General features: G+C 36.8%; 1 protein-coding gene across 2 annotated transcripts in view; it reads left to right on the top strand.

Annotated features, from left to right (window-relative positions):
- SLC12A6 (solute carrier family 12 member 6) overlaps positions 1 to 16,867 on the top strand; it is an 88,874-nt gene that overhangs the window by 15,307 nt on the left and 56,700 nt on the right. Inside the window, exon 1 of one of the 2 annotated variants that reach the window (XM_024755795.1) lies at positions 3,493 to 3,741. The exons of the other annotated variant lie outside the window; for it this stretch is intronic. Within the exon in view, the coding sequence (XP_024611563.1) occupies positions 3,618 to 3,741 (124 nt within the window). The 5' untranslated portion in view covers positions 3,493 to 3,617. Of the gene's footprint in view, positions 1 to 3,492; positions 3,742 to 16,867 lie in introns of those variants that run through there. 2 annotated transcript variants of the gene reach the window in all.

Genomic DNA, 16,867 nt, shown 5'->3' on the forward strand with positions numbered 1-16,867 from the left:
TTGCGGAGCACAGGCTCTGGACGCACAGGCTCAGCGGACATGGCTCATGGGCCCAGCCGCTTCGCGGCATGTGGGATCTTTCTTGACCAGGGCACGAACCCGCGTCCTCTGCATCAGCAGGCGGACTCTCAACCACTGCGCCACCAGGGAAGCCCAAGCATATGTTTTATGAATATTTTCTCCCAGTCTTTGACTTGCCTATTCATTTTCATAATGGTGTCAGTTTATTGTATTTTTTCAACATTTTATTATGAAAAATTTCAGAAATACAGAAAATTGCAAGACTTAGAGTGAACACTTGTATACTCACCACCCAGAATCTATCATTAGTATTTTATAATACTTCTCCTGTCATATATCTATCCATTTATCTTAGTATATGCATTTCAAGGTTTCAAGGTTCAAATTGCAGATATCAGTTCATTTTTCCCAAATACTTCAAAATCAGATTGTTAGTTAGAATTCAGTATCTGTTTGCAGCTTTTTTCTTTTGAGTTAAACTTTTCATACCATGAAATACACAATTTTTTTTTTTTTTTGCGGTATGCAGGGCTCTCACTGTTGCAGTCTCTCCCGTTGCGGAGCACAGGCTCCGGACGCGCAGGCCCAGCGGCCGTGGCTCACGGGCCCAGCCGCTCCGCGGCATGTGGGATCTTCCCGGGCCGGGGCATGAACCCGTGTCCCCTGCATCGGCAGGCGGACTCTCAACCACTGCACCACCAGGGAAGCCCAAATACACAAATTTTAAGTGAAGATTGGCAGAATTTTGACAAATGCATATACCTGTGGAACTTTAAACTCTATCAAGATGTGGAATATTACCATCACTCTGCGAAGTTCTCTCATGCCCCGTCTCCACTTCCATTCCCCCAAAGGCAACCATTATCCTGTTGTTTTTGCACCACAGTACCTTTGCCAGCTCTAAAACTTCCTATTAGTGGCTCCATATATTATGTACTCTTTTGTTTAAGTACTCTTAACAAAAAAAACATAAACAAAAACTTTTGTTTATGTACGCTTCTTTCACCTAGCATAATGTTTCTGAGATTCACCTATATTGTTGTAGGTATCACACTAGTTCATTCCTTTTTATAGCTGAATAGTAATCCTTTGTATGAATATATCAGAGTTTATCCATTCTCCTGTGGATATACGCTTGGGTTTCCAGTTTTGGCCTGTTGTTAATAAACTTCTGTGAACATTCTTATACTATTTTCATTCAGGGGGGTAAATACCGAGGAGTGCAATTGTTGGATTATAGGGGAAGGTACCAGACCCCTTTCCAAAGTGGGTGAACCAATTTACACTCCAGTAACGATGTATGGAAGTTCCTTTCATTCCACATTCTCACCAAAATTGTCAGTCTTACCAGTTTTAGCCATCATGGTGGCTGTGGAATGGTATACTCTTTGTGGTAGTTTGTTGTACTTTAAATAGCTGTTTCTTACATCCCACCTTCTCTGTCTAACCACTGTTCCTATATAGCACTTACACATCTCTTCTTTGCCACTTTCCCCGCCCCCAACGTTTTCTATATTACTTTAAACTTGCCTTGAATATTTTATGCCCCTGCACTGTTATCTACAGTCCAGTCTAGGAGAGAACTATTGGTAAGTTGGCTCTCTCTTAAGTTGGTAAATAAATTACTCATCGTTTTAACAGGAATTTGTTACATTCCTACTTGCTTAGTTTGGGGTTTTTTTTTAGAGGGGAGAGGTGACAGGATAACATTTGTACATAGGCTTATGTGTACAAGCTGTACATAGATTTATAAGCATGAGTCATTGTTTCTGTCCACTGACTATAAAAGATTAGCCACAGTTCAACTCTCTTAATAAATTAAATATGAAAAGTAAGATCCCATTGGAAATATCCAATGGCACTAAAGTATTAATAAATTTGGAACCTAGAATATAATGTTGAACTCTGACAATTTGGTAGTTCCTTTGAGTAAATCAGCAGAGTAGCTACCTGAGTTGTAAATATGGAAAAATCACCAAGGGCACTACCACACCTGATTTAGTTTCTATCAGAGATAAAAAGCAGTTTCAAAGGCTTCTCAAGTGACAAACGTTTCTCTTGTAGTATTGATAGTTCTCAACCTTGGCTGCCTGTTAGAACCACCTGAGGGAACTTTTACAGGTCCTATTGCCCAGGTTCTACTCCAGAGGAATTATATCAGAATAGCTGGGATGGGACCAGGCATTAGTTGTTCTAAAATCTCCCCAGGTGATACCAATGGTGCTGCCAAGATTACAAACCAGTGTTAAACAGGAGCCCATGAAATAAAATGAGGTAAGTGTATATGAGTTTTCTTTCTATGAAACTTCTATGCTGCCTACCAGCAAGAGTATTAGAGGTTTTTAAGTGAGGCTTCACCATTTACAAACTCTGTGACTTTGGGCAAGTTCCTAGCCTAATGTTTCTGTTGCTGTGATGATTAAATGAGATCATAACAGAAAGTTTCTAGTGCAATGCAGAGCACAGAGTAGGTCTTTAACAACTATTGGCTTCATTCTCTTTAAGAAGTGGTATATACTGGAATAAATGGGGATTATAAACCATCATTCTTCTTTAAATTTAGTGCAGTCTTGTTTGTCAGGTGTTACTAACAACAAAGCCCTCATATTACATCATTAATGGAAAATAGCACGGAGCTCAAGTTACTGAACTCCCTTGTCTAGGTGCAGAGATAGGGCCTTATACCCTGTAGTTAAAGTCATCAACTGAGAACACAGTTATCTGATAAAGTTAAGTATGTTATTTTAAGTGTGTGCTGAAGGAACTGTACACCTCTTAATCAGGGATTTTCTTGTTTTTTTTTTTCTTTAAAACACAATGTTTAAACTCTGTACAGTACAAAAAATTCTGAACTCTTCCCTTTAAAAATATTTTGCTCTTTTAAACAACTTGGACTTTCGGGAAAGTTAATGTCTCTTCTTGGATGTCCTTGTATACACTATAGCATCTAGAACTATATCTTGTATAAAATATATAGATATTCATTAAATACTTGCCAAGTGAATGTTCTTATCTGAAAGATAAGAAAAAACTTGTATTGATTTGTATGAGTAGTTTCAGTATGCTTTGAAATAAAGCAACAACAGAAGCTTACAAATAGTTTGATTTTCTAAATTAATGTAAGTCTTTCTTTAAAACGAAAAGTTTACAAAATGAACTGTTCCTTAATCTTCTTTCTCCTGTGAGATATGAGAGCAGAGGTTGAGATACTGACGTGCAAATAACTTAAGGAAACAGGAGGGTGAGCACAGAGTGGGCGGAGTTCCATGCATTCTGCCCACTCTCCAGCCATTGGCAGCTCTGGGAAAGCAGCCTAAACAGTTCTTGGGATTCTTAGAGTTTAATAACAATAAGCAAGAGGTGGAGTGCTTAATCCTTTTAAGTGAATGGTAAACACTGTGGAAGGCGTGTCTTCTAGGTTCCACTCCCTTGGGGCTGTAGGTCACGTGAGCTGAAAGTACTTCCCGATTCCCAGACTAGGTCTCCTGTGGACAGTGATCAGAGTCGGAAAGGGCACAGCAAGGAAGAGGTAGGCAGGGAAGGTAGACTGGAAGGAAGCTTAAATATAGGGAGAGCACGGGTTCCTAACTACAGCAATGCCGCACTTCACCGTGACTAAGGTAGAGGATACAGAGGAGGGGGCAGCAGCATCGGTCTCCCAAGAGGGGGAGCCCAGCTTAGCAGAAATAAAAGCCCGGATTCAGCCTTCAGATGAATCAGGTGAGTACTCAATGTGGGAGCACTGGGAAACTGGGGGTTTTCTTGAAAGAAATAGTAACTAAAATATTCAAAATGCCTCTTTTAAGAATGGAGAAAAGGTATTGTGGTTAAAGTACTTTTCAATCAACTGTTTCACTCCCTTGTATATCTGATAACTTATCTTACTTTTTTCACATTCTGGTTTGTTTTTCCCCACAATGAGTTCTGTGTTCATTGCCTACAGGTGAAACTGAATCGGTGGCAATGTATGAAAAGCGTTTTCAAGCAAAAAGAAAGGCACAGTTAGAGGCAATTTATGCGGAATTTAGAATTCATCTTTTGCTCAGTTTAAATTATATCTGGAAGAGTACATAAACAGGGAGCCTGGTTCAGTAGTTTTGTACAGTGGACTTTGCACTTGTGACTTTGCAAGTTATTCAGTATTTTGCCTCAGTTTCCCAGTTAAACAGTAATTCAATAGTGAATGGTCTGAGAATTCTTTAATGAAAGAACAAAAGTACAGTAGGTCATTATGGTGACTAACATAGCTTCAGGTTTAATAAATTTGACAAATGTGATTATCCCTATTATTTTCTCTAAATGGTAATAGTTACATTTACTGGGGGGAATTGTGGTTTTGAATTTTTAACATGCCATTAAAATCTGAGTTAACATTATGGTATTAAATACAGCCATAGTTTGAAGCCCTTTATATTTTAAGTCTGTAAGTTTCATAAATTGTCGAAAACTCTTCTAGTGCGTGAATAAAGGTTAAGGGAATAAAAACCTCTTACAATTCCTTTGGATTTCATGATTGTAACTGTCCCCTGTAGCAAGTAACATCACAGTTCTTTGCTGTAAACTGCTGTTGACCCTCTCTTGTCCTAGCAAGCATTCATGAATTTTTAAAAATCTGTAACTTAAAGATAAGGCTTATCAAGAAAAGTTCCGTTTATCTTTTCCTTTTAGTGAGAGAATTTACTAGGGGAAGATAAGAAAGGTTTTGTGGAAACTCTTTGTCCACCAGGTTATTTTTTTTTCCCACCAGGTTATTTTTCATTTTGCTAAATAAATAGGGTGATAAGTTGAAAGTAAGGTTAACCTCAACAAGGACCTACGGTGTAGCACAGAGAATTATACTCAATATTTTGTAATAACCTATAAGGGAAAAGAATCTGAAAAAGAATACATATAAAAGTGTGTATATATATATATAAACTGAATCGTGCTGTACAGATGAAAATAACACATTGTAAATCAACTATACTTCAATTAAAAAAAAAGAAAAGAAGGTTAACCTACTTTGTACTTGAACCCGATTCTCTGCAAACTCTAGGTTAAAGAAGTTAGGTTCTCTTTTGTGATTGTGTGTTCGAAGCTGCACTTTCTTGATTGTTTGTGTTTGCTGTCCTTAGATTTTAATCCCATTAAGCTTTTGTTTTTGCTGTTGTCTCACTAATCCCACAAAACGCAAACAAGTGCATTCCTTATCACCTCTACTTTATTTTATTATTTCATCCTTACTGGTCTCATAATGTTTGGGGAAATCTGCTTTCTTCAGATTAGAACAGTGTTGAAATCATTTAATCTATTAGTAACCACCTAGAAAACTGGTAAAAAAAATTTTATAGCAACCAACATTGTAATAAGTGACGGTGCTAGGCTTAATTTATTTTCTTTCATAGTAATTGTTTTGGACAAGGAAGAAGTGACAGATATAATCTAACTCGAATTTAATAAGGCCTTTTATTTTGGCATTTTCCATGACAGCCCAGAAAGTATCCACTTGCATGAACTATTGTTTGGTAGGTGAACAACTGATGGAAATCCATTATCTAAATTGTATACCATTATTGTAGGGTTAAATTAGACGGGGGGGGGAAAAAAGGAAGGAAACGTATATGGGGAAAACCTCAGTTTTTTTTGTTTGTGTTTTTTTGTTTTTGTTTTGTTTTGGTTTGGTTTTTGCTTAGTAAAATGTTCTTGAGGATAGATAGTGGTTTTGGAGCAGTTACTTCGGATGTGATAAGTTGTATCCACTTGTTCTTCTGAGTTAAAAATCCTAAATGGATTGTGGTTTTGTTGCAAGCACTTCTCATACTAGCCAGTTATGGAACCAGTCCCTTTTTTTTATTGTTTCTCCTTTGTGAGGAGAGAAAAATATGATGTACTGTCATATAAATTGAACATATTTAGAAAGCAGATCATCCTTTAAAATGTGTTTTTTTTAGAAGATGATATTTATTTGAACTAGACAGGTAATTTGAGATAAAATAGAAATATAAATGTAGACGTAATCTAAACTAATTTTAAAAAGATGTACGTTGTGGTGATCCTTTTGTAATGTATAAAAATATCAAATCACTATGTTGTACACCTGAAACTAATATAATACTGTAAGTCAACTATACTTCAGTTTTAACAAAAAGTACATTCATCCCTACCATGCCAGCTACTAGAATGCCAGTCTAGTAAAATCCTACTTAATTTTGGTTTTGAAGGGAAAAGCAGAAACTCAGACTTAACCTAACATCTTTCTTGACTATATTCCTCCTCCCGTCCAGTTTAGGTGCCCTCTCCTATGTTTTCTCTGAAGCCTGTCCTTAGAAATAGCATGTACCACACGGTATTGCAATCACCTGTTCACTAGTCTCTCTCCCAGATAGACTGACCGTAGGCTGCTTGAGGGTAGAGATCTTGTTGGATAATTTTGTACCTCCACGTCCAGGTGAATTACACACAATAGGCAACTCAGTGTACAGACTTGTTCTTTTCCTTTTTTTATTCACTAAACACATGTTCATGCCAGGTGTACTTTTTTCCTAAGGCTACGAAGGCAAAGGAAGGATAAGTTCCCCACCAAAGGCAGCAGAATGGCTTTGGAGCCATGCACCTGGCTTTGAATCCCAGTCCTACTAATTAGTAGCAGTGATAATATGTATTAATTATTACTTGAGTGACTTTGGGCAAGTTATTTAACTTTTCTAAGCCTTACTTTACTCATTGATAAAGGGAATAACAGTACTACTTACTTCACGGGGTGGTTGTGAATTAATGGGAAAATGAACATAAAGCACTTAACACGTGTGTGACACAACACTCAAAAATAAGAGCTACCGTTTACTTATTATATTGTGATTAATAGTTTAATAAAAACAAAAAGAAACCGCTTTGGATCACACATTCTGGAGAGGATTATAATATTCCCCAGAGGGGACCCTGGACAGGTATCTCAGAGGATGGGACACAACTGATTCTTGAAGGCAGGTCTAGACAAGGAGATTGCAAGCAGTGGGAACAATTAGAAGGAATAAGAGGAAGGTGTAGAGCATGTGGGAAACAGAAGTTTAAAGTAGTTAGCACATGGTCATGTGGTAAAGAGAGCTAAGGGATAAGGCTACTTAGTGAAGTGTTAATCAATTTTATCCTCTCCCCATTCTGTGGGATAGTGGGTGTTATTGCCTTTTTTTAAAAATCCCTGTTTTGGTGGTTTTATTTATTTTTTTAATATTTATTTTATTTAGCCGGCTCTAAGTGGCGGCATGAAGCCTCCTTAGTTGTGGCTCGCTGGCTCTTAGTTGCAGCATGCATGTGGAATCTAGTTTCCTGACCAGGGATCGAACCCGGGCCCTCTGCATTGGGAGCTGGGGAGTCTTAACCACTGCGCCACCAGGGAAGTCCCTGTTATTACCTTTTCAGAGATAACGAAACTGAGGCTGTTGACAGCAACTTGCCTAAAGCTACATGGTGAGTAGTAGCAGAGCCTGTGTTCAAAATTACTAAATTTTATGTGCTTCCCATCTCACCATGATGCCAAGTCCTGGCTTTTGAAAAATAAGAGAAAGTTGCTTTATCTCTTAATGTGCATGGGTCATACGGTTTGATGTAAACATTATGAAATCTGTGATTTTTTTTTTTTTTTTTTTTGCGGTACGTGAGCCTCTCACTGTTGTGGCCTCTCCCATTGTGGAGCACAGGCACCGGACACGCAGTCTCAGGGCCATGGCTCACAGGCCCAGCCGCTCCGCGGCATGTGGGATCTTCGTGGACCAGGGCACGAACCTGTGTCCCCTGCATCGGCAGGCGGACTCTCAACCACTGCGCCACCAGGGAAGCCCTGTGATTTTTTTTTTACAGGAATAATGCAAGAGTTTTACTGTTTATTGCGTTTACTTAATCAGGTATAAATGTTACATTCATTCATTTATTTAAATATTTATTGAGTTTAAATATTTCTGTGTAATAATTGTTCCAGATCTCCCTCACTCATCAGATTTTTTTTTTTTTTTTTTTTTTTTTTACACCACACTGTGCGGCTTGTGGGATTTTAGTCCCCCGACCAGGGGTTGAACCTGGGCCTCCACAGTGAAAGCGCCGAGTCCTAACCACTAGACCACCAGGGAATTCCCTCATCAGATCTTATAGTGTCTATGGATTGGGCAGATTTTAACTGCTGGACTTGCCTTCACGTGATACAGATAGCAGATTGAAAGATTTATAAGGAAATTTTCAGAGACGAACCTATAACAGAAAAGAAGGGAACTTTATATTGAACAGCATCTCCAAACATTAACTCTTAGTAATCCAAATGGCATGAGTGCATACTATGGAGAGAGATTTCATGTTAAATGGAGTTTAAATTTTATTAAGAACCCTCAAGATGTTAAACTGTTACCTAAACATTAGTTCTGCTTGTTACCCGTGAAAGTTTATGTCCTAAGGAAGGTGATATGTCTACCTTTTTATTTACTAATATTAAAAGGAGTTGAAATAGACAACTGAAGAGCTTCTTTGTATTGATAAAAAGATCTTTTCTGTAGTAAAGATTTAAAAGCTTTTTAACTATTCACATGGGTTTTTTTTTTTTATCAACACAACTAACAGAAATTCAGATCTGCATATTTTAAAATCTCAGGGGTCAAAAGTTTATCCTTAAACTCGGCTTCATGAGGCATGTTTTTCTGCCCCCTGCCCCGCCCCCCAATATTCCATCATTGTCAGAAAGACTAACAGCTCCCGAAATATCTTCCCAATTCTTTTCACCATGTTTTTTTTTTAACTCTATCTAAGACCTTAATACAATACAAATTTGAGACTGATTGCCTTCAGTTCTGTACATCGTAAAACTTTGGTTAGATCGTTAACCCTTCTTTGTCATATTCATGTTATGCACAGACAATGAAAGTGACAACACTTTCGTTCCCCATTTCAATACTGTTGTCACCAATTTTTTGTTTATTTAGGGTTATTTGGTTGAAGTACAGTTGATGTACAATATTACATAAGTTACAGGTGTACAATATAGTGATTCACAATTTATCACCGATTTTTTTAGAATCTCTCACTCCCCAGATTTTTCTTGCTTAACATACTGACCCTCTGTGTACTCAGCTACTCGTGCTGCATAGAAAATATACCAGGGATTTCCCTGGCGGCCCAGTGATTAACACTACATGCTTTTGAGCTGAAGTTCATCTTAATCAGGCTGGATAAACCTTAATTATTTTCCTGTATTTTCAGAATAAATAATTATGGAGTAGGTGCCACAGTAGTGACCAAGGGGGTTTTTTGTTTTGTTTTAATTCTTCCTTGTTTTTGAGTATCATTATGGGCTTAAGGTTTTTATTTATGTTTTATATTACAATTAGTTAGGATAATGATTATTTTCAATATTCAGATTGTTCCCAGTTTGTCAAGTGGAAGACAAGAGGTTTTTGTTTTGTTTTTTTAAAGAATGGGAGAAAATAAAAGTATGTTTGTATTATTTTTTTTAAAATAAATTTATTTATTTTATTTATTAAAAAAAAAAAAGACTCCATGCTTTGCCCCACAGGAAATATACCAGGGACTTCCCTGGCAGTCCGCTGGTTAAGACTTCACACTTCCAATGCAAGGGGCACGGTTTCCATCCCTGGTCAGGGAACTAAGATCCCACATGCAGTGTGGTGTGGCCAAAAAAAAAAAAAAAAAAAGGAAATATACCAGAGTAGAACTGGTTTAAATTGATAAAGATAAAATTTCTCCATAATATATACACATACATATTGCTTAATATTTTTATATTCTATACTCAAAGCAACATTTAGTTTAGGATTATAAAAACTTATTGAGTGTAATTTTAGCATATTGTAAAGTATTCAAAAGGTTTTCAAATTTCCAACTGAATTTGGACATACAGCATAGGTTACAAAATTGATTATAAGCTGGTAAGTTTAAAGACTGTAGCATCTCTTGATTTTGCCAGGTTGAAAGAGGAAACAAGTAAAAATGTCATCAGTACTATAGTAATAATTGTTGACAACCTACAGATGCTTTACAAATATTGGCTTATTTAATCCTCACAACAACCAGGACAGGTAACTATTATCATCATTTTAGAGATGAAGAAAGCGAAGTGCCAAGAAATTTAAGTAGTTTGTTTAAGTGGTAAATGTGGAATTCAAAGTAAGGTCTCTGTGACCTTAAAACAGTTTTTCTTGTCATCACACCACACTGTCTCTCTACTTTAAACACACGTTTAAACATGTTATGTTTTCTGAAGTAGGCTGCTCTATTTTCTCAGTAGTTACTAATGCTTCTTAGGTTCTATTTCTTTTGTCTTCGTGGATTTTTCAAAATTAATTGAAAGTTACTTGTTGCTTCTAAGTTTCATGTGTTGGATTGCTTTTTTATTTGGTGTAGAATATTTCCAAATGTAGGATATTCTATCAAACGATGCTAAAAATTGAGAGATATGAACAGGTAAGGAACCTGGCTCAATCTGACAGTCTTTTAGTAGCCCTCCACTCCTTGACTTTCAAGGGAGATGCACCTAAGGGTTATTGGTGAGGAGGAAAATGAGCATATGGAGTAAGTGAAAGAATTAAATTTTAATATAACTTTAAGAATAAATCTGCTAAAGCCATGAAAGATGTGTTTATTTTAGTGTATTAGAAAAAATTGTAATATTTCATTTCGTGGATCTTATTTAGAATGAATCTAGATAAAAACACAAGTCTGTTTAAAGAAAAATACTAATATAGGTAGAGCATAGACATGGCCAAGATTGAATGTGGTACATAAATAACATAAATGATTTTGATCCATTCCAAACCCTCATACACTGAACTGGATCTTATTTCCTTTCCTGTGTGTTCTTTACACTGCATCATATAACCTTTTTGTGACAAGAGATTTACATGGTTGTATTAGAAATGGTGAACCGAGTCCTTTTCAGAAACTATCTTCATTTTCCACCACCACATTGCCTTTGTCCATATATTTTTCTTCATATGAACTCTCTTCTGCTTTCTACTCCCTGTCTGCCATTAAAAAATTACACAAACCCACATTACCTCAAGACTAGGCTCATACTCATTTCCTCCAGGATGACTTGCCTGATCCTCTACCCCAGCTTTGATCATTTCATCATTCAGTATTCATCACCACTCAAATATACGTTGCAGTGTGCTCCAAACATGTGATAGCTTTGTAAGTATATTTGTATCTCTTCAATTGTATTGTGTATTGTATGAGGGTGAGGGACAGTGTTTTAATATTTTTTGGAAAATTATACGTATTTTTTATTATGGAAAATTTCAAACTCTCAAAAGCTCAGTAACTTTCTGTTTTCTCTTACCTGTTAGTGTTTTTCTTTATTTTTAGATTTTCTTTATATTTAGGGATATCAGCCCTTAGTGATGTAAATTACAAATGTTTTTCCCAGTCAGTACTTCTTTTGGGAATTCCCTGGTGGCCCAGTGGTTGGGACTCTGCGCTTCCACTGCAGGGAACACGGGTTCGATCCCTTTTTGGGGAACTAAGATTCTGCAAGCCACAGGGCATGGCCAAAAAAAGCCCAAAAAACAAACAAACAAAAAAACCACTTCTTTTAAAGTTTTATTGAGGTATAATTGACAAAATAAACTGCACATATTTGAAGTGTACAGTTTGATGAGTTTTAACATAACGCTCCTGTAACAATTATCATAGTCAAGATAACATTTTCATCACCTCTAGAAGTTTCCTCTTACCCTTTTATAACCCACTCACCTAATTCCCTGGCCCCCAGGCAACCACTGATCTGCTTTCTGTCACTATAGTACATTAGTTTTCATTTTCCATAATTTTATATGAATGGAATCATACAGTATGCACTTTCTTTTGTCTGATTGCTTTTATAAAACGTAATTGAGATTCATCCATCCAGTCAATATCCTTTAAATCCAACTAACATTAAGGTCTTCCTTATTTCTCAGAGTTTAACATTTAGGACAGTAGCTGAACATGATACAACCCTCTGGACCTCGCAGAGGCTTTTTAAAATGTTGACTTCTTTGCCAAGATTTGAATGTTTTTAGGATTAGTCTGTAACCAGGACTTACTTTTCAGAGAGGGTTCTGGGAAGGTGAAATCTCCCTATCCTTCTGTTACTAATTCCAGCCTGTATCTGCCACTCTTGAGCCAGATGACCCCTGGACCTGATGAACAAGTGAGGCCTGAGCTCTGTGGGAGCTCTATCAGGGAGAGCTGACCCAGGACTTGTTCCTCAAGGGCTGGAAGACCCTCAGAGTGAGGATAAGAATGGCAGATCCAGAAAAGAGCTTGGCTTGGTAGAGATCCATGGACTCCCCTAGTGGGGAGAAAGGGAAAGAGGCAGGGACTGCTATCTCCCTATCCCTGAGGATGGGAGATGTAAAGAGACCTGAGAGCCGGGAGCCTTCCTCCTGGGCCTCCACAGGGCTGGCAGCTGGCCTGCTGCCCTGCCCATCTACAGGGGTAGAGGCTGCTTTGCCTTTCTGTTCTCTTGAGACTGCTCCTACCGGTGGTCCTCCAACAATGAAACCTAAGCCCCTCTGAAGTAACAAAGAAAAAGTACTCATCTGGGGAAGCAAGGCAACCAGAAAGAGAAAAAGCACTTAAACAATGCAGTAGACCAACTAAATAGAAATGCCAGAGGAGACGGTAACTTGAATATGAAAATAATAAACAATAGGAGCACTTAAGGAAGTTCAAGTGAAGTACAAAAAAAACTTATGGAGCAAAAGCATGATTTCCCATCTAAATACTTATTACCACCTGACTTTCAATCCATGCACATACACTTAAAAAAAAATCTCCACTAAAATGTAAGCACAATAAGAGCAGGAATATTTTCTCTCATATACCTGCTGATCTTTCGTCAATGCCCAATGTCTAGAACACAGTCTTGCACATGGTAAGCACCCAGTACATAATTATTGAATAAAGGAATGAATATGATCATTTAATGGCCTGGAAGAGTCGACGCCCAGAGCCAAAAATACCAATAGATTGAAAAAAAATAAGAGACTTGGAGAATAGATTCAGGACACCTAACGTGGCTAATATAATTTACAGAAAAAGGAACAAATGGAAGAGAAGCAGTAATTAAATAAATAAATAAATTTTTCCTGAGCTAAAGAAAGAGTTTATTATGCAGATTGATGTTCCAGGAAAGACCTCAGTGTTGGAAAAAACACACCTAGGCTTATCCTGGTAAAATTTTTGAACTCCAGGGATTCATTTTGGAGGCTTCCAGACAGAACATGGTATACCTATAAAGTATAAGGCTCACATCAGAATTCTAATCCACAACACTGGGAATTAGGAGACAGTAGAAGGGTATCCATAGATTACCAAGAGAAAAAGGCTATAATCAGAAATCCCTATTTGCAGTGAAGATATCATCCCCTCTACAAGGGGGAACTATGTCATAAATGTAACTTTAGAGAGTGTATTACCCGCTTAACCTCTCTGAGAATATTTAAGAAAGGTTTTTAACCAAATAAAAATGAAAAGGATAGAAAAAGTGGAAAATGACAGACTCTTTGGGAATGTTATATGAATGCTAAGTAAGGACTCTAATCAAAAGGGACATACTTCAGGGAACAATTCAATAATATTTATGATGTAAAAGTACTAAATAAGTCAAAGCAAAACCTCAAAATTGTGGGAGGAAAAAGAGGTAAGAGCTTTCCAAATGGAGATGAGAGGAAAAAGTGCCAGTAAGCACATTTAAGCACATTAGTCATCAGGGAAATGCACATCAAAACCACAGTGAGGTGCCACTTCACATCCACTAGGATGGTTCTGATAAAATAAAATGGACAATAAAAAGTGTTGACAAGGATGTGGAAAAATTGAGACCCTTATATACTTAGGTGGGAACATAAAATGGTGCAACCACTTTGAAAAACAGTTTGGCAGTCCTTCAAGAAGTTAAATATAGAGTTACCATATGATCTTGCAGTTCCACTTCTAGGTATATACTCAAAATGAGAATATATGTCCACACAAGAAATAGTACAGGAATGTTCATTGCAGCATTATCCATGATAGCCCCAATGATAGAAACAACCCAAATGTCCACTAAGTGATAAATAGATAAATAAAATGTGGTATATCCATATAATGGGGTATTATCTGACAGTAAAAGCAAATGAAATACAGATGCATTGCTACTATATAGAAGAACCTTGAAAGTGTTATGCAAAATGAAAGAAACCAGTCACAAAAGACCACATATGATTTCATTTATATGAAATGTCCAGAATAGGCAAATTTATGGAGACAAAAAAAGTAGATTCTTCGTTGCTGTGGACTGGGCAAGGTGGGAGTGAAATGGAGATTGACTGCTAATGGGTACAGGCATTCTTGGAAGGGGACAGGGGAACTAAAATGTAAAATTAGATTGTGGTGGTAGTTGCACAACAATGTGAATATATTAAGAAACATTGAATTGAACACTAAGTGGGTGAATTATATGGTATGTAAAGTGTATCTCAATAAATGTTTTTAAATAAAGGGACTAAGTACTGGTACATGATACAACCAACTTGCATGAATCTCGAAGGCCTTATGCTGAATGAAAGCAGCCAGTCTCAAAATAAAAGGTTACATACTGTAAGATTCCATATTTATATATATTTTTTAAATTATAGAAGATCATTACACATTTACTAATCAAAACACATATATGTATGTGTTCATATGTATATTCACATACATACACACTAGAAACAGACTTTTTAAATTGCAGCATGTACAGTAGTTTCTATTTTAATTTCTCTGTATGTTTGAAAATCTAGAAAATGTTAAATTCAGCTTGCATTAAGCAGTTGTCCTTTTACCAATGACATAAAATCAATAAAGACTCTTAAAATATCAGAAATGTTTACCATATCCTCTTAGTCCCCATAATGCAAAGCTTCAGCTTCTTAATTCCTTAGCTCTGTAGCTCCTTAGAATTTGAATGTTTGGGTCAATTCCCTTCCCTTTTTGTTAAGGAGGTAGTCTATATGGTCAGGCCTTATCCTTCCAAAACCATCTTTTATTGTAAAATGAAGAAAACATGAAATATGTTTGTCTACAGTGCGTGAAAAATAATTTGGATCATCCATAAAGCCAAAGAAGGACGTGAGGTATCAACGATCTCTTGAATGTGTGCAACAATCCCCAAACAATCTTTTCCTCTTTGTACTTCTTGGTGATGTTTTTCTATGATTTTTAACTGTGTGAGTACTGCCCTCTTCTGTCATTTATACTTTTCTTGGCTAATCAGTTTGTGGATTTGGTCTAAGAAACTGTCTTTATCTTTATACTGTGAGCTTCATTAAATCTGCTTTTTGCTATTATTCTTGCTATCTTCCAAGTGTTATAAACTGCATTAAAATCACAACCATGTTCATCTCACATGAGCCCTTCAACTTCCAGTGGATTTACTCCCATATATTTTAGAAGAGTTTTAACAAAACTTATTTGTTGAATTAATAGGTTTGTTAATTAAAAGACAATACAAGGCAGTATATACCCAACAGTTCAGAGGAAGATTAAACCTTTTAGAAGATTAAACCTCAGGGTGGGGCTAAGGAAGAAGAAGCATTTGAATTGAGCCTTTGAAAGATATAGCAGTCAGGTAAGTGGAGACAAAAGAGAGGGAATTTTTCAATGAAAAAGGGATACAAACAAAGATGCATGCGTCTAGAATCAAGGCTCAAAGCATTCCAGAGAGTGTGGAGCAGAGAGTTCATGACTAAAAACAGCAAATGATAAGGTTAGAGAGGAGTAAACTAGTGCTAGATTATAAAGGGACTTGAAAGCCAGGATTAGGTTTTTGGAGTTCATCCTATAAGCCAAGGGATTCAAACAAGTAAACCGGGATCTATTTATGGCTGTTTAAGCCATTAGCCTCTGCTACCACCACCATTACCACTACTACTCCCAGCCTGAAAACTGACAGTAGGAGCGGAGACAGAGCCTGCAAAGGCAACCCTTTCCTTTCCGTGGAGGGACTTGAATCAGTACCCCACACATGATGTCACGATATATATAAACAAGAAGTGAGAATGATCGTCTCTTCACAAAATGGTTGGGCACTCCTGGCACTTTAACTTGGAGATCTTTGAAAGTGTTTATTTTTAAAACAATAAAGCAACCTGATAAAGGCAGAATTATTAGGGAGGAAAATGCAGGATTGTTTGACGATAGGAGAATCGGTGGCAGGGAGAATAATTGACTATTTTAATGGTCCAAGGTGTGAAGAATGAGACTCTAAATGGTGGCGGGGTAATGGAAAGAAGAGTTGGTGTGGAAGCCACAATTGATGAATGAGAAAGGGGAAGAATCAAAAGTTGGAAACATATATGCTGACTGGTTCTGCTTCTTATCTTACCCACTTTTTAAATCAATTTTTTAAATCTCCTTTCCTATCAATTAGGTATATATTATATATTAGGTACAATACATTTATTTATATGTATGGTATTATAGACTAATATAACATTATATACCATTATGTATTAGGTATAATATATACCTAATATTGTATACAGGTATATTATTATGTGTATATTTCCTATGTTATCTCCAGAACTTCTCAAGTAGCTATGTCCTCATTGTCAATCCCTCTGACTAGAATGTCTCCCCTTGTCCATTTTCTCTCACCCATTCTGCTTTTTGATAAACTACCCATCCTTCAAGATTTAGCTCAGTTATCCCCTTGACATCATCCCTGATCACCACTTTATTTTGTTTAACTTCCTTTTTGATTCCCACAGTATTTGTACCTATACTATAACAATTATTTTTATTTTCATAATTATTTACATATTTCCTCTCGAAATTCTTGAGAACAAAGGGTTACTCTTTT

This window comes from Neophocaena asiaeorientalis, unplaced genomic scaffold (assembly GCF_003031525.2).
Source record: "Neophocaena asiaeorientalis asiaeorientalis breed wild unplaced genomic scaffold, Neophocaena_asiaeorientalis_V1.1 scaffold945, whole genome shotgun sequence".
Lineage (NCBI taxonomy): Eukaryota > Metazoa > Chordata > Mammalia > Artiodactyla > Phocoenidae > Neophocaena > Neophocaena asiaeorientalis.